Raw genomic sequence first — 21,352 nt, 5'->3', positions numbered from 1 at the left:
TATATATGTGAAGTTCTTGAACGTAACTGTTTGTTTGTCCAAGCTAGCAACCATGGCCTTTGGGTGGAAACCACGTTTGAGTGGCAAGGACTCAAGAATGAGAAACGAGTCGGTGTTCAATAATGCTTCCACGAATTTTGACATTGGCACCGAATAGGTTGGTGGGTAGTCGTTTGGTTGTTCTTTCGAGTTTTATTATACTCGCATAATTTTTCATTGGTGGGAAGCCTCTTTTTTTTTTTTGAGAGACGCTGGTGGGAAGCCTGAAAACGTAGCCGTCTTCAAAATTGAAAACTGTCAATCTCCTGATTACAAAAAAAAAAAAAAAAATCAAATTTTATTCTGCTTACATTGTAAATATAATTTTTAATTACTTTTTTATTTCATGTATATCACATCATAAAAAAATACTACAATAATCATTTCAAATAAATATTTTAAATAACCTCCTATCCAAACACGTTCTGTGACTTTCAAGTAACATATATTACATCATAAAAAAGTGTTGCAGCCTTAAATGGATCAAACCCCGTGATCCTATTTTTAACCATCTCTTCGCTTGTACACTGACCTGGCAAACGATGCCGTCGAGTGCGGTGATGGTGCTATAAATCAGTAAAATCTGAGGGACACATTTTAACCACTCCTACCCCTCACTGGAGCACTTGATCATATCCGTCTTCCCGCCAAATTTTCCCACGCCCTGCCCAGGTCCCGTCCGTACGCCAATCCGTGGAGGGATAGATAGCCGAGATACCCCCACTACTAGCGCAAGCACTACTACTTCCCCCATACCAGCCTTCCACTATTCCGTGAAAAAGAAAAGCACTTCCTTAGTTTTTTCTTTAGGAGGAAGGAACCTCGATCCCAGGTCTGATGGCGACATCTAGGGTTTATACAGACCCAATCCTAAGGCCTCGGCGTCTTCAGGCAGGCATCATCTCCAGAATTCGACTAAGAGATTTTATGTGCCACTCTAATCTCGAAATCGAACTGGGAGATTGGGTCAATTTCATCACTGGTCAGAACGGAAGTGAGTTTTCTCTCTATTTCTTTATACTATCTCTCTCACAAAGACACACTCTAATTCTTTAGTAAGTTTCTCCGGTAAACTGTGTGGGGTCCAACTTCGTGGAATCTTCATGCTTCTTGTTTCGTGGGCTACAAATTTTTGTCGATTTGAATGGGTATAGGTGGGAAGAGTGCGATACTGACGGCTTTGTGCATTGCATTTGGATGCCGAGCCAAATCCACACAAAGGGCTACTACGATGAAGGATTTTATAAAGACAGGATGCAGGTTTTCAATTTTATCTCTTGTTCTGATGTGTCTCCTTTTGAAATATTTGCATTACTGTTGCAGTGTGAGTTCAATTATTGTCTTGTAAAGATGAATACAGTGACTGATATTTAGGATGGAAAGTATTTCTTAAGCAGGCATGCCACGCCACGTCTTACCCAACTAACCATAATGAAATACTACACGAGTTGTTGAACGTGTTTTATCTGGTATTTGGGTATTGCATGACAATACTATGCCCCTGAATTTTACAGCCTTGAATTTTCTTTTGAAGCAAGGATGGTGGGCATGAGTGGTTGCTACATATTACGAGAGGCTTTGATTTTTCTTTTGGTAGTGGGGACAGGGTCATGCTGTGGGCTGCAGGCTGTTCAACTACTGTAAACAGTGGTCATTTGCAGGAGGGAACAAATAATATAGTTGTTTAGTGCTGATGAAGCGTATTATGTATTCAATATCATGTTAATTAAGCTGCAAGTATTGTTTTCAAAGATTTTTCTTCTATCTGGCGATTCATCCAATGTACTTTATTTGGTGGTTGTTTGATAATTACTCACACAGGTAACTTTTTTGTTCAAAGTTAGCTAATTCGTACAAGCATACTATGGTTCTAAGTGATTTTCATCATGGTCATATTTCGTTATAGGTCTGAAGGGTGTATGTAGGGACCATTACAACTGAATTTTCAAATATGTTGTCCCTAATTGAACTTAATAAACTTTATTGGCCTTGTTTCCATCTGCAGCTCTGCATCTATCTGGGTGGAAATAAAAAATCAGGGAGAAGATGCTTTCAAGCCAGAAACATATGGTGACATGATCATTCTTGAGAGAAAGATTTTGCAGTCAACTTCTACCACCATTTTAAAGAGCTATGAAGGTGTTTATAGAATGCTTTTGGAATTTAATTTTCTTTTCAATAACTATGAATTACGACATTCTGGAACATTTTATTTTCTCAATGTTTATGTGAACGTTATGGCTGGAATTGAAGAGGTTAGGCTTAGTTAGACAACAAAGAAAACAGCTGTAATCTGAAAAAGGAAGTAACTATGTGCATTTAGTTTGCTCAAAGGAGCAACGGAGATGATCTCAAGTTTAGCATCATTCTGTTTTATGCATCCCCATGAAACGTTTTTGTACAGAAGCCCATCATTAGATCGAGATGCTGGTAGTTTTGGTAAATAAAAGCTAATTGGCAATTTGATCTTTTCAAGCAACATAAAGGACTTAGTTGACTGTAAACCTGATTAATCTAATTTCGAAATTCATTGCACGCAAAGACTAATTGTGGCATGAAATTTAATGAGTGAGAGAGTGTGTGTCTCTCTGTGTGGAGAAGTTTCTAGATAGTCTTATTTCTTAAGGTAAAAAGGGGAAGAGTTTCAAGATTTATGATAGTGAACTAAGCCGTTTTATCTGAATTAGGTTGATTGATGTCTTCATCGTTGCTCTCATCTATCGTCCTTAGTTCACTAGGTTATACCACACCACTAAAATTTGAACTTGAATGCTTAGAGGCTATGGATGGAATCCGGCATCCGGACATTTTAGTTGCTGTGCTTTACTATTTTGAGCTAATTATTAGTTGGATTGCTGGGATTACTTGTATTTGAACTTTATTATCAAGAAAAATTGGTTTTTGATTTGTGTATGCTACAGTCAGATATTAGCTTTGAGATAGGAAGGTAAGAATCCAAATAGTGGTAAGTAGTTGTAAGCTGTCATCTTCCCTATTCATTGTTAAAACAAGGATCTGATAAAAAGTATGAAACATATATGCTCCATGATAACGAATTGACACTTGGGATGGAACTTTTAGACACCAGGCAGAACATCTCGGAAAAGTAGCTTTTGACATGGTTAGTTTAAAAGTTTATGTGTTGATTATTACTTCTTAGAATGCTTGAGTTGATAAATACTCTGTCATCTTTCTTTTCATTAGTTCTCATGTTTTTATAAGAATTATCCAGACAAATTTTTTATGCCAAGAAAAGTATAAATGTGTTCATCTTAACCATTCAAATAGTAAAGTCTACAAAACTGGATTCTAGACTTCCCTTATGTCATTGATAAATTTTCCTTTGGCCAGAAAAGATCTGATAGTTATTCTTTTTTCTTATCAATGAATTTGTTTACATGTTCCTGGTGTACTTTTCGTGACAATGTGAGAAAACGGGTACTTCACCAACACCCTTAACTTCATTTTTCTTTTACACTTGCAATAAGTATTTTTTTGGTCGTACTTTCCTTTGAGAGTCATGGATATGTTCAAAGAAGTAAGATGGTATTTTAGCAGTTTCAGTGATCACCTGGTTACTTCGCATGCGAAGTTGTCCTGCTTGGTGCCCTATGCTTCTTGTTCTTTTGCAAATCCACTTTCCTTTCTGTGGGGTTATGAAGTAAATACTCTGACTGCATTTTTTGGAATGGATACTTCATGTTAGGTTCAGTTTTTACTAAATGTTTGAAAGTCTAGTTTCATATGACATGATGATTCATATACATTTCAAAAGTGCTACTTGAGATGCACTAGAAAATGCTACTTGAGATGCACTAGAAAATGCAGCACCTTGTCTTCAGGTAAGAAATAATTTTTGTTTTCTTTTGTCCTTGTCTTTCTGCCCGTAAAATATGTATAAATGAGGCAGATAAATGTCAGTGCTTAATGATTTGTCAGATCTTTTGAAAATTACTCTTGTTTCTACTTATTTATGGCATATGTGACAGGCAAGATAGTGGCTAGTAAAAGAGAGGAACTTGTTGAGCTTGTGGAGCATTTCAATGTGAGTATTTTGAAGAACGTACTCTTCTAGGTTATTTTGATTGTTTTATGCAAGTGTAAGTTGCTTGATATTGTTAAAGAAAGAGAAATAACATCTCTCATCTTCTTTGTCTCTTCCTTTTATTTTTTCCCCTCTCCTTCTAACATTATTACATTTATCTCATTATTTTGGTTCTGCTTTAGATCTTTGATGAAGTGAAAGCTGTAGTCTGATGCAGTCCTGGAATGTCAGCTTCTTGTACCTGTTCTGTCTAACTGGAAATTTGATATTTACTTTCATTTGCAGATTGATGTTGAGAATCCATGTGTTATAATGAGTCAAGACAAAAGTAGAGAATTTTTACATTCCGGAAATAACAAAGATAAGTTTAAGGTATGAAGTTTCAAGTTTTTAAACATTTCATCTTTTTCCTGTTACTTAAAAATTCAGCAATTCTTTTGCTGTGAATTACATCTAAAGGCTAAGATGCAATCAAGCAAGGTCTGTACAAATTGCACTGCTTGCCAAATGCCTTTACAACTGATCACCAAGGTGTTTCATTGCTTTTTTTTTTTTACTATCGATTACTGGTTGGATATTGATGCACATACATTTTTTCGTAGTTTTTTTACAAGGCAACACTTCTTCAGCGACTGGGTGATTTGTTAAATAATGTTGAAAACCAGTTGAACAATGCTACTGTGTATGTTGTTGAAATGGAAAAGTCATTAAGCCCATTACAGAGGGAGCTTGATGAGTTGGAGACCAAGATTAAAAGCATGGAAGAAGTGGAAGAAATTTCCAAAGAGGTACAGCTTTTGAAGAAGAAACTGGCTTGGTCATGGGTATATGATGTTGACAGACAACTAAAAGAGCAAGCTATATTAATTGAAAAGCTGAAGGATAGAATACCCATTTGTCAAGCAAAGATAGATCATCAGAAGGTAGGTAAACTCAATAATGCGTCTTCTTGGTGAGATGGATGGTGTGCTTTGATCTGCTTGGTATTGTATTCATCACTATTTGGTATTTGATGTTTGTTAGCTATGACTCCCTGAAGATTTTTTACTCAAGAAACAAGGAGAAAAAAGCATTAATGTTAGGGTTGGGATAATTTTTCTTAAGTCAACATTCTCAATGTTTTTTGCTGTCAATTGGTGTTTTTGTTTGTAAATGGGTAAAATTGGGAAAATTGGAGAGGATAATTAATTGTAGTTTTAGAGTTACAAAACTTTTGGATGTAACATGGCTGAATGATGATTGCGACCTATTCTACTTGCTGTTGTGAGATTTCTGGCAGAAGTATTTGTGGAAGTTAATTGGCGATTGACAGGTGTGCATTGAGATGATAGATCTCACTCTCTAAATTTGAGCTTCGGTTTCAAGTGTTTGCTTCCAAATATCTAATGTGGAACTGTTCATTTGGTAACAATGAAAACCTTACAAGCAAACTTTATGGAACTTAAGTCCTTTGGGCTGTTGACATCATCCCATCTGACACCTTCACGCTAGCTATGAATGTAGCATTTCCAGTTTTTCTCCAGTTCATTCATAGCGTTTGACAAGCACTGCAATTTCCGGGCAGCCCATTATTCTGCAGTATTTCCTCTATTTCTCATGTACCGTCCAGCTCCTTTGGATTTGATTTAGCGCTCACTGATAACCTAACTAAGTTGTTGGAACGATTTTAGTCTTGCTTGAAGAAGTAGCTGCCAAGGTTCTGTAGCTCTTATTCTCCTTCAGCAAATTAAGTTTAAGATGAAGAGCCTACCTTAAATACTTATCACACAGTTTTCGTAATTCTCCTTCTTTAACATCCATTTATGCAAAATTTAACATGTCATAGCTTAAGGGAATCTTATTTTTCTTTTCTCTCTCTACACATCTACCTTAATGTTTCTCAAGCTTCCAAAATTAGAACAACAAAAAAAGAGGAAAGGACTTCTATGGTGCCTAGCTGCTTGGAATGGTTTTTTCCTGTATAGCTTTCATCCTACCTATTAGAGTATTGTTGGAATGGCCTTTTCTTTAGTCCCTTTAGATTTCAAAACGTGCTTTTTTTATGTGTGGATAAATCTCAATCTCCATTTTTTAATTTCGTTTTGTTCTGCTGACAATTTAGTTGATTGATAACTCTGCTGTTTTATTTTTCTACAGCACAAGATGGATAAGTTGAACGATCAGATAATCGAGAAGAGAGCTCAGATTGGGCATATTATGGAAAGGACATCAGAAGTACGTAGAATGAAGGATGATTTGCAGCACTCTATTCACCTGGTACTGAATTGCTTGTGTCCTCACTTTGTAATTTTTATGAAGGCTACTAAGTGAGTTCATTGACTGCACAAGTAACAACTTATAGCCTGCGCCCATTGTTTCATTGGACATATGTTGCTATGCTACTTTTAAGATTGCATAAGCAAAAAGTCGCCAGGATATCCATGCAAAGCTTTGTTTAGACCCAAAGTTTCTTTTATAGGAATCCTTTTTCATTGTTTTTCTCTTTCTCAATTATGTCCGAAACTCTTTTCTGAAGAATTGTTCTTTCATGAATGTGGAATGGTTATGGATTCATTGCTAAAGTTGGCTTTATCTGAATTTTGATGACTTGCATGCTTGCCATTGCTATTTAGGCCATGAAAGAGAAGCTTGAGCTGGACGGCAATTGTAAACGCAAAACCAGCCACATTGAGAAATTGGTTGAACAGGTCAAGTTGCTTGAGCGACAAATTCATGAAATGCAGGAGCAGCATATAAAAGATACTCAGGTTTTGGTTTATTCTGTTCATTATTTCTTGTCTAATGATATGTGGGATTCCCTTTTCTTTTTTTTTTTTTTGGTCATCATACAGAAATAAGAGTTTATTGGATGGTAGAGTAGTGAGGCTTGATAAAAGACTTTTGGAATCCAAAGCATCAAGACAAGCCAGGACCTAAATGACATGTCATATGTCTGTACTAAGATGTGCTAGCAATCTACTCAATGTCTTGTATCTCTCCTTTGATGTGATAGCTATCCACTCAGCACCTTGTTTGTTGTTGTCAATGTTAGTCCTAAATGCATGTCAGCTACAGGTGGTGTTTCATACATTGCATGGGATATCAGCCAGTGAAGGAATAAATAATAACCTTTTGAAGTTTTTATTGCTTTAACTCGGTATAATAATGTGATATAAGTGCTATCTTTTGTGTTTTACAATAACTCAAAGTTAAAGTACTTGATGGCAATGTGGAGTATATTTGGTTCAAGAGTGGTTTTCTTGTCTTCATTGAACTTGGTATCTGCTGAAGATGTGATGCATATTTTAGTGAACAAACTTTGATGTTCAAAATTCTGTAACTGGCTTAGCTGGTTAGATATTTATTTGCTCTCCTTTGAAACAGAGGGTGTAATAATTGGCAAATGCAATATCTTTTCTGTGATCCTCTTATGCACGCATTCCCAATCTGTTTATACAACAAAATCAGGTTAAGTTACATGGAACTCCGTTATCTAAGGTGGATTTTATCATATTAGTAAAAAATTGGAGAGCGAGATTATTTGTAAGAATGACAATATCAGTCAAAGTAACTTTATGCTTTTTTTTTTTTTGTTGCTTTGCTCTAGGCTGAAGAGTTTGAAATGAAGCAAAGATTGAAGGAGATTCAAGGTGAAATTAGTGAGTTGAAGTTGAAGCTGCAAAGGTTATCTTACATTTTTATCGCATTAGGTTGTTATTACATGCTTGTGAGCTTCTGTCTGTGGATACATAGTTTAACAGTTTAGATATTTTCTTTTTGATGTTAAATGGTACTATTTCAGTTTGAAGGATGATGAGGAGTCCTTATCAGTCACTGTAACCAAGCTGAAGGATGAGATAAAAAATATCGCTTCTCAGGTTTGGATTTGTTAACCACCTAAGTGGTTGAATTCCTTAACAGCTGTAAGACCTCTTCTGCAGCACTGAAACGTGTTGAATAAGGGAACTTTTTTTAGTGTTACCTATTTGTCTGGTCTTGCATAAAACTGAACACCTGGAATGTTGCCTGTAACTTTTTCCTTAACGTGTTGGGAACTTCATATTTGTTTGCAGACAATTGATACCATGGTTGTCATGGAATAGTCATGTGACATATCTTTCTTGAAAGCAGACTAAATCATGATTTTAGTTGCTACTGTGTGAAAATAATTGATTGCCAATTTTTGCATCTTTTTTACTTTGATAATATGTAAAATATTCCATCAAAATTTTGTGCTGACAATCACTAATGATGATTGTAACAGTTGAGCTGACTGAGTATTGTCCTTTATCTGGGTGTTTGCTTCTGTAGTTAGATGTATTGGATGAGTTGTCTCATTACTTTATTGCCCATTTTTAGATTGAAGATCATGAAAAGAAGCATCAGGGTATATGTTCTCAAATTCGTGGCCTCCAAGAGAATCAAAAGAATAAGGTAAAGATAACATATTTTTACGTTGCTTCTCCTTGTCTAGTGTGTCAACCTAATTGCAACTTCTTTATTGGTGCTATTTATGTTGGACTAAAAGAGTTGAACAGCCAATTGGTCTCAAAGCATCTGCTGCTGGGCATCCACTGTAATGTCATGCTTTATTTTCCTTGCAGGTTTCAGCTTTTGGAGGACAGAGGGTGATAGCTCTTTTGCAAGTGATTGAGAGGCATCACCATAAATTCCGAAAGCCACCCATTGGTCCGATAGGTTCCCATGTGGTAAAGTATTACGGAATGATATATATATATATGTGTATATGTATATGTATCAGATGATTCTGCTGTTGCTCTTTCTTACTTATTTTCCTTTGATTGTTGACTGCTGCTGTTCTGATTGCTGAGTTTTTATTTTGTGTTTTATTGTTGAAAATTCCCCACCCACGACTTCTGTTTTTTAGCTTTTTCATTTTTTTATTTATTATGCAGAGCAACATTAACTATTTTATTTTGTTATTTTCTTTCTACAAGTGCCATTTCTACGCTGCTCTCTTGTGATATTTTATTTCGCTTCCTCTCCAGTTATTTGATCAATGCTTCTGATCACTCATTTTAATATTTTCGCCTCAGAAAGTTGGAAAAATAAGCATACATCCTTCCCCATGTACTCCCAGCCTCTTAATTCGTTTTAAGATAGTAACCAATTGTCTTTGGCTTATTTTATTTGTTCCTTCCACTTTGTTGATATACAATTATGACATGTTCATTTATGATTTGATAGCCTTGGTATATGAATCTAGAAGCATTAGCGTGTTTATTCACTTTTATATATGGTTAAAAACTTCAGATATTATTTCTTTCTTATTTCATCTAGTAATGTGGTTTGCAGACCTTGGATAATGGTAACATGTGGGGCATTGCTATTGAGAATGCTGTTGGAGGGTTGCTTAATGCTTTCATTGTAACAGATCACAAAGATTCTCTTCAGTTGAGAGCATGCGCTAAGCAAGCAAACTACAACCATCTTAGGATCATCATATATGACTTTTCAAGACCAAGGTTATGAACAGATTGGATGCATTACTTTAAAATCCAGATATTGCATTTACCTCCATCAAGTGACTTATTAGAGCAATACTCTCTTTTTGTGCAGGTTGAATATCCCAAGTCACATGCTTCCACAAACCAAACATCCAACTGCAATTTCTGTTTTACATTCTGACAACGCTGTTGTGGTCAATGTATTGATTGATCTGGTAATTTTCTGATGATAATTTCTTGTAATTCCATATCTCAATAAGCTTGTCATTCTGTCTTTTTGTACTGCCTGGTACATTGACCTGGCATTCCATACTAAAGCATGCCATTTTTCCTTGTGCTTTTAGTTATCTTGTCATGTTTTCATTGAGGACATTTGGTCATGTGCTTGTTCCTTAATGAAGATTGTGTATTTCAAGTTCTCTAATCTCAGCAACTGGGTTTTAGATTAATTATGACCTTGTTGTGACCCTTTGAAAAATGCTAAAAGTTATTTGGTGTTTTTAACATCTTGTAAGGATATTAATTATGACTTTGTTTTTAACATCTAGCAGGGCAATGCTGAGAGGCAAGTGCTTGTTAAGGACTACAATGATGGAAAAGCAGTTGCTTTTGATCAAAGGGTTCCAAACTTGAAGGAGGTGTACACGTCTGATGGATTCAAAATGTGAGATAAAATTAAAAATGACCTTCCATTTAGCAACATTTGTGCGTTACACTATTGTGTCTTCTGTTCCTAAGTGTCTTATTGTTCCCCTGTAGAATAGTATCTATCAACGGAAGATTATCATCATAAAGAGTAATTACAAGTAATACCTGCTTGCAGCTCCAGTTTCTTTGAATGGGATGCATACAAGAAAATTGCTTTTCGAAGCATTTGCTTATCTGTTAATTAAACATCCTTGCAAGTGCCAATAAGCTAGGTTTCCTGGATATTTAAAGCTATACCTACTGTATTAAGTGCTTAATCTTGCATGTGGGTTTTTCCTTGATTTTGATTTTCCAGTAAAATCCTTTTCTACCATGTACATTGATGTTGGCAGTTATTTTAAATGATACAACAATACTATATTCTGTTGCTTACCCCAATCCTCATTTCCTCTTTATGGTGGCTCTGTATGTAAATGAGTTTGTCTGTAGCTTGTGAAGGACAGCATTTTGAAAATTGGACCGTACCAGCCATGAATCGGCCGTGGCACTGGTCTTCTAGGATTAAACCTCGGAAATTGTCTTTTCTTCAAAGGCTGAGATTGAATTTGTGGTTTGACTAAATGTCTAGGGAGAATATTGGAGGTTCATCTTGCTATTAACAGAGTCACAGCTGGTTTTTTCATCAATATGCTCCTTTTATTTATTGTTCATGTCAATGTTTTGGATGGGTAACTTCAAAACTACCATTAGAACTAACAAGCAGGCACTCCAGATTTAAGACGCACAAGTAATTACTTATTCACTACAATTTTCTTTTGAACCTCACAAGTTTTAACAGTTTAGTCATATCTCCTACTTTTAAAATGGCCCACGTATATCTGTGTACTGAAAATTAGTCACTCTATTAGTGGTGAGGATCATTTGAAGCAATAATATGTGACCAAACAGGAATTAGGTTTCATGGAGAACCAAAGAGGAATGTCTTTACCAATTTGCAGCATCGACAAAACCTTTTTCTGATTTTAGTTTATTGCAAATTAGACCACTAAAAGCTTATTCTGTGTGGTATGAAACTTCTTTGGATTGAGCCCTGCTTCGATTGCTATTGTCTAATGATCTCAGGACATATATGCAATTATGAATGAGGTATATTTGACAAAGCGGGTTTTCTGTGAATGATATTCTTGTTCGTAATTATTGTTTGTATCTAAATACATATCTTGTATTCTTTATTGGGTCTATTTTCTTTATCTAATGCAAGACTATGAATGTTTCTTGAGATTGTATCTGCAGGTTCTCCCGTGGTCCAGCCCAGACAATTCTTCCCCCAAATAGGAAATTGAGAGCTGTCCGCCTTTGTGGTTCATATGAAAATCAAATAAAGGAGCTTGAACGAGATGCCTTATATAACGAACAAGAGGCTAAAGAAGGACGTGCTATGAAAAGAAATAGGGAGGAAGAACTTCACTCTCTTCAAGGCAACTTGGGAAGTGCAAAGGTGATAGTTTTCTTGTTTATGTTTAACTTGGTTATCATTTTAAATGATTCAGTTCTTTGCACATGTTTTGCTTTTCTTCTGGCTGACCTGTCGCATTTCTTGCCCTCTTCACTTGTTTACAGGTCCTGAACTGAGTATTATTTTAACACTGCTGGTTTTTTCTAAGCAAACTGATTTTCTTAAAATTGCTGATCATGCATGCATCATTTGAGGTGTTTGATAGATTATGAGATGTATCTTTTGTAGTTTTTACTTGCAATTGGCACATTTTAAGCATATGTCTTTAGAACTTGTGGGACAGGTCACAATTAGGTTACCAACTAGTCTGCCTGGTTAACGAAGGGTTTAATAACAAATGCTCAATCATCATCATCATAACTGTTTGTATTATCAATGCTGAATCAGACTTATGAATGGTCCCTCTGATTTGTCAATTTCTGGTCTGGAAATACCGTTGACGAACAAATATTGGGAGTACAAGTGGCGCTGCATAAACTTTATTATTCTAGTCTCTTTTTTACTCTAATGTGGCTTGTGTTCTAGTTGAAACACACTTTGAAAGGCAGCCTCTATGGCAAAGCCAGGTTAGGGCCGCGCCATTGGAGAATTAATGGCCAGGTGCATTCATAATTGTCTTTGGTTGTTCCTCTCTGAAACTCTTTATGGAACTTGGAACATCATATCTGAGACCTCAGAGATTTCCTTGTTCACTTTCAAGGGTCTTTTTCATGGTTCTTACATGACATCAAATAGAAGTGGCTGAATGTAGTCTTCTGTGGGTATCATTTCTAATGGATACAATTATTTACTCTTATTTTTTGTTTTTCAATGTTTATCAGAGGAAATGTGATCAAGTGGAGCGATATTTGAGGTCTAAGGAACTCAAACTGCAAGATTTGATGAAATCATATGCAGCAGATGCTTGTCCTGCCAGTACATGTACCGCTGATGAGCTTCATCATGAGATTTCTGTCTGTGCTATAGCCATTTGACCATTATGTCTTTTCTTGCTTTTTGAAAATTTATATGTAGAGTCAAGAGTTGTCCTTCATTCTTCTAAAATATCTCTATGTTGGATGCACTTTCCCTCTACCCAATATGCAGAAAGTTCAAGAGGACATACAAGAACAGGACGTTATGCTTCAAAAGGTTCAGTTGAGATTGAAAGAATCAGAAGATAAAGCTTCCAGTCTAAGGGCCTCATTTGAAAAATTATGTGGTATAACGAATTTTGTGTATGGGTCTAGCACTTCTTTCAGGACTTCAGGACTATATATATATATATATATATTGCATGCTTTGACATTGTAATTTGAACGCAGAATCGGCAAAAGTGGATATTGATGCGTTGGAAAAAGCAGAGGATGAGCTACTGAAGATTGAAAAAGATAGGAATGAAGCAGAAGCGGTATATCCTCTGTTTCTATATACTTTGAGTTTGCCATAGTAGCAATAGTCTGAGATCCTCTATGTCCAACTCATATTCAGAAGAAGAAACACTTTGAGGAAGTGATGACTGCAAAAGTTATTGTTGACCTAGAAGCAGCAAAAGCACAGTGCTCTGAATTTGAGCACAACCGTAAGGTAACCCTCCTCTGAAAGTTTAAATTCCTATCTTGGTTATATTGATGCCGAGATCTTGAGTTAATCCTGAATTATGTTCTTGAAAACTGGGAATAAAGGTACAAGTTTGTTATTTTCATGGTTTGAGGTATCTCTCTGACTTCAGGTTACTCCAAATCGACCCACTATAAAATTTTGCCATCCCCCGAATGGCAGAGAACTCAGCTGACCTTTGAGAATATTGGCCATCTTTTGAAGCCTTCCCTGCTTGAGCAGAGAACTGCTGAAAGTAGACTCTTATTTGGATGAGATTGAGAACTAAAATTCTTCTTTATGTACATGGTACATGTCTGGATACGTGTTGCTATGTTTGTGTGCTTCAAACTCTCTCTCTCTCTCTCTGAGTAAGCTGCGATACTTAAATTATCTTGAGAGTTCTTCTCTTCTTCTGCTGTCCTCTTTGCTGCTCCTAGTTTTCTTCTCAGCATCTTGCTCTAAACATCAACAGCTACAGTTATGGCCGTGTATCTCATCAGCTTGTTTGCCAGTGCCTACTGTAGCCTATTTGCAAAGATGCTACACAACATATTGAAGTCAAAGGTTCAACATATTCTGGAATTGATATGTAATTTTTTATTAGCATAGTCCTCCTTGTTTAGGTCATGTTGCTTTATCTCTCGGTCTGGAGTGGCTGTGCTCCTTTATAACCTGTCCCTGCTTGTATTGCTGTGGACTATATGCTTGTGTGCATTATAATTTTGGTTTATTTTCTCGTTCTTCATCTTCATTGCTTTCCTCCAGCAAAATTTGAGGAAATTCAGCTTCCTTCTTGTTTTTTTTTGGGAGGAGGGTGAGGGTGTGGAATGAAACCATTACATGCGGCAAAATTCGAATTCCTATTCTGAACTTCATGGAAATATTGCAGGAGAGTTGCAAAAAGGCTTCAATTATATGTCCAGAGAGCGAGATTGAAGCATTAGGTGGCTGCTGTGATATGAACCCTGAGGAGCTAAGTGCTCAATTAAATAGGCTAAATCAAAGACTCCAGCGTGAGAGCCAGAGGTAAGTCTTTTGACATATTTCAGTTGAAATAAGCTGACATATAAGTTTTTTGAGAAGTTGCCCACATGCAGATTTCAAGAGTCCATTGAAGACCTTAGAATGTTATACGAAAGAAAACATCGTAGAATCCGGAGGAAGGAGCAAATTTTTAAAACACTTCAAGATAAACTGAAAGTGAGATAACTGTGAAAGTTCTTTTCTCTTAAATTTACTCATGAATTTCAATGCAAACAGATATGCAGTCACGTCCAATGTTCTGCATATTTCTTTGTTTTTTTGCTAGTTGATAACTAAGTTTTGGGTTTCAACTTCATTGCTTCCTGCTAGATTAGCATTCTTCCTGATATGGAAGACTAAACATTGTTGACTTACTAAATTTGGTGGGAAGTTGAATCATGAATGGTTTTTTATGTCATTTCCAAGCTTCTTAGCCTTATTTTATTTTCTTTGGTGCTTGAATCCATTGTAAGTATTAGTATATAAGACTTAATACCCACTACTTTCCTAATTTAAAATTTTGATAATCGCTTATATTGTTAATGTGTTTGTCCTTTTACAAATGGTAATAATTTTCTTTTTACTTGTTGGGCCATGGTCATATAGATGTTGATTTGCTGTTCCTTTCACATTGATTTGATTTTTCTTGAGTTTTTCGGATTTGATTTGGTTTTGTTGTTTCTTCCAGTTTTGGACCTTCCTGGTATCGAAGACTAAACTTTGTTGATTTACTAAATTTGGGTGGAAGTTGAATCCTTGTGGCTTTTGATGTCATTTCCTTGGTTCCCCATATATGCATTTATTTTATTTTCTCCGGTACTTGAATCCATTGTATATATTTATGTAGAAGACTTAATGCCCATTACTATCCTGATTTTAAATTCTGATAATGGTTTATATGGTTAGTGTCTGTGTCCATTTGCAATTGTTTACAATTTTCTCTTTGTTTGGGGCCATGGTCATGTAGATGTTTCGCTGTCCATTTCAATTTGATTTGGCTTTTTTTGGGGTTTGAACATTTGTTCAGAAAGTTAGTGTGCTTCTTATCCTTCTATGTAGTTATTTAGTAACTCTGTGGTTTTTTGGTTCCATTGATGTTTGATTTCTGGAATCCTGCCTTGTTCCAGACATGCAGAAGGGCCCTAGATATGCGGCAAAGCAAGTTCCAGAGGAATGCCACTCTTGCAAAGCGCGAGCTGACATGGAAGTATGGCTTTTGTTTAATAGTTTTAGAAGTTTCTCTTTCAAGTCGTATCTCTTAGTTTGTCTGTTTCATGCAACTTGTTGATTGATTGTTTTGGCAATAGATTTAATGCACACTTGGGGAAGAAAGGGATTAGTGGCAAGGTTATAGTTAGTTATGAGCAAGAGACCCTCTCTGTGGAGGTAAGCATGTTTACACAAGTTGTTAGGACTTCTCTCTCTCTCTCTCTCTCTCTCTCTCATCTATTGGTTGAGAGTCCAGTTGAGTTTGGTATGTAAGATATCTTTGCTTGAAATAGCTGCAGGTCTCCAACTTACTATTTTTTCTTCTTGATCTTCAATTTTTCATAATCGTTCCTCAGTGAAGACACCTATCACTTTCTTCTTGATCTTTGATCTTCGTCTTCCTTTGTCCTCAGGTAACAATGCCCCAAGATGCATCAAATAAGAGTGTTTGTGACACTAGAGGCCTCTCAGGTATCTTTCTGACTGATAGATAATTGACTTCTTTGCAAACTAGGGAAATTTATATTTATTCCCCCCTAATTTTTTTCGATGGGTTGTAGTTAGGTGTCACAGTGTATGAGTGGACTCAATCCAGAGTCTATGTCGCTTAAACATGCATGATTGGACTTTGAGCCAAGACTTCAGCCTAGATTGAATGTAGGCATAGTCTAGACCATATTAGGGACTTGAATTTTTTCAAGGTTCTCTTGGCAAGGATTGCTTCTCTGCTTTTTACATGTATAATGTTGTTGTTGTTAGTCTTAATAGAAAAATAAGGGTACTTGTCACAGAACATTCGGCTAAGCAATTAAATGGGACACTTTGCTCAGTTACATGGCAGGAGATCTTTTGGCTAGCATATCAATATTCTATAGTGATTTAGAATAAGATAGCATGAGAGTACTTAGCAAACCAATTTTGTTGCAAGAACAGCTCTTGCTTTGAGTTGAAGAGCTAAAATTATCAAAGTAAAGCTAGTAAAATTGAGTGTAGCCCCCAACAAGGAAGGGAAGCTGTAGGAAACATTTCCAACAGGTTCAATAGTGCCTGAAATAAATTTCTATTTGCATCATTGTACCCTTCTTGACCCATTCTTACATGTTTTACGGGTACTTTAAATGGAATTATCAAAAAATGGAAACAGAACTAAATTTATGATACTGCTTGCTTAGGCATCAAATCATTGCTCAATTTGCAAGACTGGTCTTAGAATATATGTTTGCCTTATATGATCACAACACAAGAGAGGCTACAGAGAGACCTCTGGCTCTGTACATTGCTATGAAATCTTGTTGCAAGAGTTTATATGTTTCATGGCTGAGGATCGGAGAACTGCCTCTTTTTCAGATATTATTTGGACACAAGGTTTTAAACAAATTATTGAGCCTATGATAGAGAGATAAATTTCACACACTTGAGGATCATAACAAACCTTTTTGTTCTAAAGTAAGGGTCATAAAGTTAAATCTTAGGGTGAAATGTGCTTGATGAAAAAGAGTTGGTGCAGTTTGATGTATAATTGTGTCGACTTAGTGCCATCTTAATAATCCATAATCCAATCCATTTTGAACATCAAATCTTAGGGTGAAATGTGTTTGGATTGCCAAATTATTTCAAATAATATTTCGCTTGCATCATAATCACATTTCCCAATTCACCTTTTTATATTCCCAACTACTTTTTATCTCACATACATTACATCACAAAAAGTGCTACAGTAATTATTCCAAATAATACTCTATCCAAACACTTGTTTTCAGAATATCCCAAATCAAAACCTCTGACAAAAATAGTGGGCAGGAGCTAGGTATCAATTGTCATTTGCATACAGACCTCATTGTGAATTTTTTTTCCCTTGTGTTAATCTTTGTACTTAGCACGTTAGTCATTTCAAAGATTTGTTTTTTCCTTTCCATTTTCTTTGTCAATATGTTCAGTTTCTTTTCTGTTAAATTAGGTGGAGAACGGTCTTTTTCGACATTATGCTTTGCCCTTGCTCTACATGAGATGACAGAAGCTCCTTTTCGAGCAATGGATGAATTTGATATATTTATGGTGAGTTTTTTTTTTTTAAAAAAAAATTTTCACCATATTTTGGTGTTATTCTTTTGTGTCAATTTGCTGTTGCTACTGTATTGAACTTAGCTTAATACTGTCAGTAGATTAAAGTAAAACATTACATTGAGTTGTCGAAGTTACTTGAATGGTGATGTTGACTGATTTTATCAATCATTACCCCAGATGCAAATTCATGTTTTATCAGCCTCTTATTATTGAACTCTTATTGGTAGACAATAGAAGGCTTAAGACTACCACCAAGCACTGCGATTCAGTTCTATATATCCATATAATATGTGAGCCTGGACTGCAGTGTTTTGCTAGAAGGGGATCTGCAAATAAGCATGGTACAGAACTATAGTCTGCAAACATGGAGTGAAAATTGAGACCAGGATATTCATCTCTTAACTTGATAACCACCACAGGCTCTCTCATCGATAAGTTAATATACTAGACTGGTTTTCTGCTCACATAAATGTTAAGTATCAATGTGAATTTTGTAGCCTAGTTGAAGTTATTAGTTGGATTAGGAAATTGTTTGCTATATTGTGTCGATTCCAAATTGAATGTCTTGTTCTTGGATTACACCAAAAAATGACTTGCTTTAAATAGATGATTGTTACGGTTAAATATCATTGCTTTTTATATACCAAGAAAGATAGCAGTTGGACATCTTTTTTCTCCTTAGATTTAATTAACAACGGATGGCATCTTCTTTTGGAAATCCTAGCTTTTTTAATCCCTTCTGTGCTAAACTATTTTGTACTATCAAGCGCTTATTTTAATACTTTTCTTTAATAAATTATGAAATAATTTTCAAAATGGATTGGATTATGGATTATTTACAAAAAGAAATAGAAAGGTAGAGCCCAAAGATATGTAAACGTAGGTTTCCCACTTTGTCTATTAATACAATTTACCTGAATTTTGAGCTCTTCTTCATCATCTGTGATCTTAGCTAGAAATTAGTTTCATACAGCAAGTTTTATGTATGCCAACATTCAAATTTGCAAGACAAGTGACTTTGGGTGATTTTGCATTCTCTAGTGGCATGATTAATCAAATATAAGGATATGTGAATATCACTTATTACTCAAGTTTGTTGAGACTGGTGTCTGATGAATTATTAATATCTTCAATTGGGTTTCAGCTTGCTTCATCTTCTATTGTTCTTGAAGGAAATTGAGTGGTTGGATATGGAATTTCGGCATGTTTGACAAATGGAATTGAACAGCTAAATCAAATACAAAATTCTTTGTTAAGGGGTGCTGAAGTCATCTAAGTAGTTGCAATTAGGAATTTTACTACTGGCTTCCACAGAATGGAGACAGTTGCATGGTGCATGTTTGACTGCTGATGGAGACAGTTGACTTGTTTCTTTCTGGAAATTGGTTTCAAAAATCTTTTCCAGCCCCCTTTGGTGCGCATAACAAAACAGCTAAGCAAATAAACTGCATTTTTGAATCTGCAGTTCTTTCTAGATCATGCCATATTTTTATGGTATTTTAGTTGATCACCTACATCTTATGTGGCCTCGTGAAGCCTGTGTATGTTAGGTATCCTCTTGTGTTTGTTTGCATTTTGTATGTGTTCTTAACAAACACGTGATATGGTATATGTACTCTCCACAGGATGCAGTTAGCAGAAAAATCAGCCTTGATACTCTAGTGGATTTTGCATTGGCACAAGGATCCCAATGGATATTTATCACCCCGCATGATATAAGGTAATTATTGACCATCAAAAATTAGTCTCATGATTGAACATGATTTTTCACCATTGAGTTACGCAATTATGGTGTCCTGGGATTGTGGTCATATTGGATTTTCTTCTAATAACTTTTTGCTAAAAGAAACTGCATCAAAAAAGTATACAGGGAACCTTCAAAGATTTCTACTAAGTGGTGATTTCTCCAAGAACAAAAGAGAGAATAATCCTCAGTATTTTCCTTCCCAAAAATCTTCAAAAGCCCTTTCTTTCATTCCAGGTTGTCCACACTAATGCACAATGCACAAAATTTATCAGATTCTGATTTTCCCTTGGCTTTCTTCATTTCGCATAATCTTTTCCTGTCATTTTAGTATGACTGAATTTCACCTCTGTGTGTTTACCAAATTCCATAGTAAGCTGTCCCCTTTCTGTGGAGGGATACACATGAAGTGTTCTCTGGTGTCTTTTTGTTATAAAAAACACTGAATTATGAGAGTTCTTTGCCAACTAGCCAATCCTCTATCATGAGAATTGCATCGCTGGTTACAAATTGAATGGATAAGCACACCATTTTAAGCGCAGCTTAATGGATTTTAATGAGAAGTCTACTGTTTTCATATCTTAGATTTTTTTAAATTCCCTGAATAGGAATACTGCTGTGGTATGGAATGTGAATTGCTCACTCTAAACTTTTTCCTTAATTGGTTGGTTAATTTCTTTATGTCTACGGAATGTTTCGTTTTCTCCTTATCATGTCATTGAGACCGAAAATTCCTTTGCTTCTTCTCTAAACAGAAGATCCTTTAATTTTGTGAGATAAGAAGCAGGATCGTAGGGAAGACTTTAAGAGTGGTTTTATGGCCCTTAGAAAGCTATTCCTTCTCCATCCTCATAGGACGGTTCTTGCACCCTATAATTTTTAAGTTAGTTGGAAATTTTATGCTGGTGTACGAGAATTTCGGATAGTTTTGTACAAGTTATTTGGTTGTTAACCTCTGAATGTTATCTGCTACTTTCTAAAAAAAAGCCACTAATTAAAATTTAAGTCTTTATGTGAATTGGAGCTAAATTGCCTAAAGTGCAATGAGCTATACTGAAGTTGGATTTGCTAGAATGTTTCCCAAAAAATCAACATTGTGCCTTAATTGATCCTTGTTCGGAAGACTTAAATAGCAGTCTCATCAATATATTTTTTGGACTCCTTAAAGTATCAATCTCTGGATATAGTAGTCAACAGGAGAAGTGGCTTATCTCGAGTCAATGTGTGCTTGAATTCAATAGCTGTTGATGCCGTGTGGCACTCTGGCTCATGTCAAGATGTTCTCGAGGCGTGTATTGATATTTAGGCATTTTTGGTTCTCAAGAAAATTTTCTAGCTATCAGGATTGCATAAAATTTATGTATAAAGTTGCTTAAACAGGCTGTTCTAGACATGCTGTATATAGTTGGCAGAATTCTTATCGTTACTTGTTTTCATTTGATTGGCATTCTTGAATCGAGGGTTGAGTGAAGCATGTACACATACTTCTCAGTTCCATGCCAATACAGCATATCTAATGTCTGATGTTTTTTTGATTCAGCATGGTGAAACAGGATCAGAGGATTAAGAAGCAACAAATGGCTGCTCCTCGAGCATGATACTTGGTTCATCATGCAGTTGGTGCCCTTTACTACAGCGTTTATATGGTTCATCATTCTTGAATTGAGGGAGACATCGACTTGTCAAACTGAAAAGTTTTCAAGAGATCGACTGTTCAAATTGACTGTAAATTTTTGAAGACTTCTTGTATGCGATGCCAGCATGCTCATGCGCCCTCACTCACTCTCTCTCTGTGTACCTTTAAACTTCACTAAGTTTTATTATTCAAGTTGATGATGAATTAGCTGATCCTTTGCTCTCTCTCTCTCTCTCTAGGTGTATGTATGTTTAATTTTTTTTTTTTAAAAAAAAGACATGATATTTGCACTCCAATATTAGCTTCAGACGCTCCAACCTCGTGATTTTATGAATTAAAGGGCATCGATGCCCTTTGATCTTCTCCTTCCCTCAAGAAAAACAAATCCACTTTTCTCCTG

The 21,352-nt window shown here is 35.8% G+C and overlaps 1 protein-coding gene across 2 annotated transcripts; it reads left to right on the top strand.

Annotated features, from left to right (window-relative positions):
- The first annotated feature begins 665 nt into the window (after positions 1-665).
- Positions 666-21,104, top strand: LOC113762040 (structural maintenance of chromosomes protein 6B). Of its 2 annotated transcripts, none has more exons than XM_027305284.1 (28): positions 666-1,033; positions 1,194-1,299; positions 2,045-2,178; positions 4,029-4,084; positions 4,370-4,456; positions 4,687-5,007; positions 6,221-6,340; positions 6,697-6,831; positions 7,671-7,747; positions 7,866-7,941; positions 8,423-8,497; positions 8,668-8,772; positions 9,380-9,549; positions 9,644-9,746; positions 10,083-10,195; positions 11,473-11,677; positions 12,517-12,648; positions 12,782-12,896; positions 13,000-13,085; positions 13,166-13,261; positions 14,166-14,302; positions 14,374-14,476; positions 15,427-15,506; positions 15,607-15,685; positions 15,922-15,979; positions 17,466-17,563; positions 19,198-19,292; positions 20,857-21,104. In XM_027305284.1, the coding sequence occupies exons 1-28, from the start codon at positions 877-879 to the stop codon at positions 20,912-20,914; spliced, it is 3,177 nt and encodes a 1,058-aa protein (XP_027161085.1). In that variant the 5' UTR covers positions 666-876; the 3' UTR covers positions 20,915-21,104. The 2 variants fall into 2 exon arrangements, with proteins under 2 accessions (XP_027161085.1, XP_027161084.1); XM_027305283.1 differs by having other exon boundaries at positions 10,080-10,195.
- The last annotated feature ends 248 nt before the right edge of the window (positions 21,105-21,352 follow it).

The sequence above is a fragment of the Coffea eugenioides genome, chromosome 2, assembly GCF_003713205.1.
Source record: "Coffea eugenioides isolate CCC68of chromosome 2, Ceug_1.0, whole genome shotgun sequence".
Classification (NCBI taxonomy): Eukaryota; Viridiplantae; Streptophyta; class Magnoliopsida; order Gentianales; family Rubiaceae; genus Coffea; species Coffea eugenioides.
Note: the sequence above shows the minus strand (reverse complement) of the source record. Positions and strands in the feature narration are given on the sequence as shown.

Bases quoted from the DNA above. Each gene is read 5' to 3' on its own strand.
- LOC113762040 (XM_027305283.1), top strand. From the start codon at position 877: ATGGCGACATCTAGGGTTTATACAGACCCAATCCTAAGGCCTCGGCGT. The intron at 9,550-9,643 runs GTTATGAACAGA...CTTTTTGTGCAG, and splicing joins TATGACTTTTCAAGACCAAG to GTTGAATATCCCAAGTCACA. The intron at 14,477-15,426 runs GTGAGATAACTG...GCCTTGTTCCAG, and splicing joins CACTTCAAGATAAACTGAAA to ACATGCAGAAGGGCCCTAGA.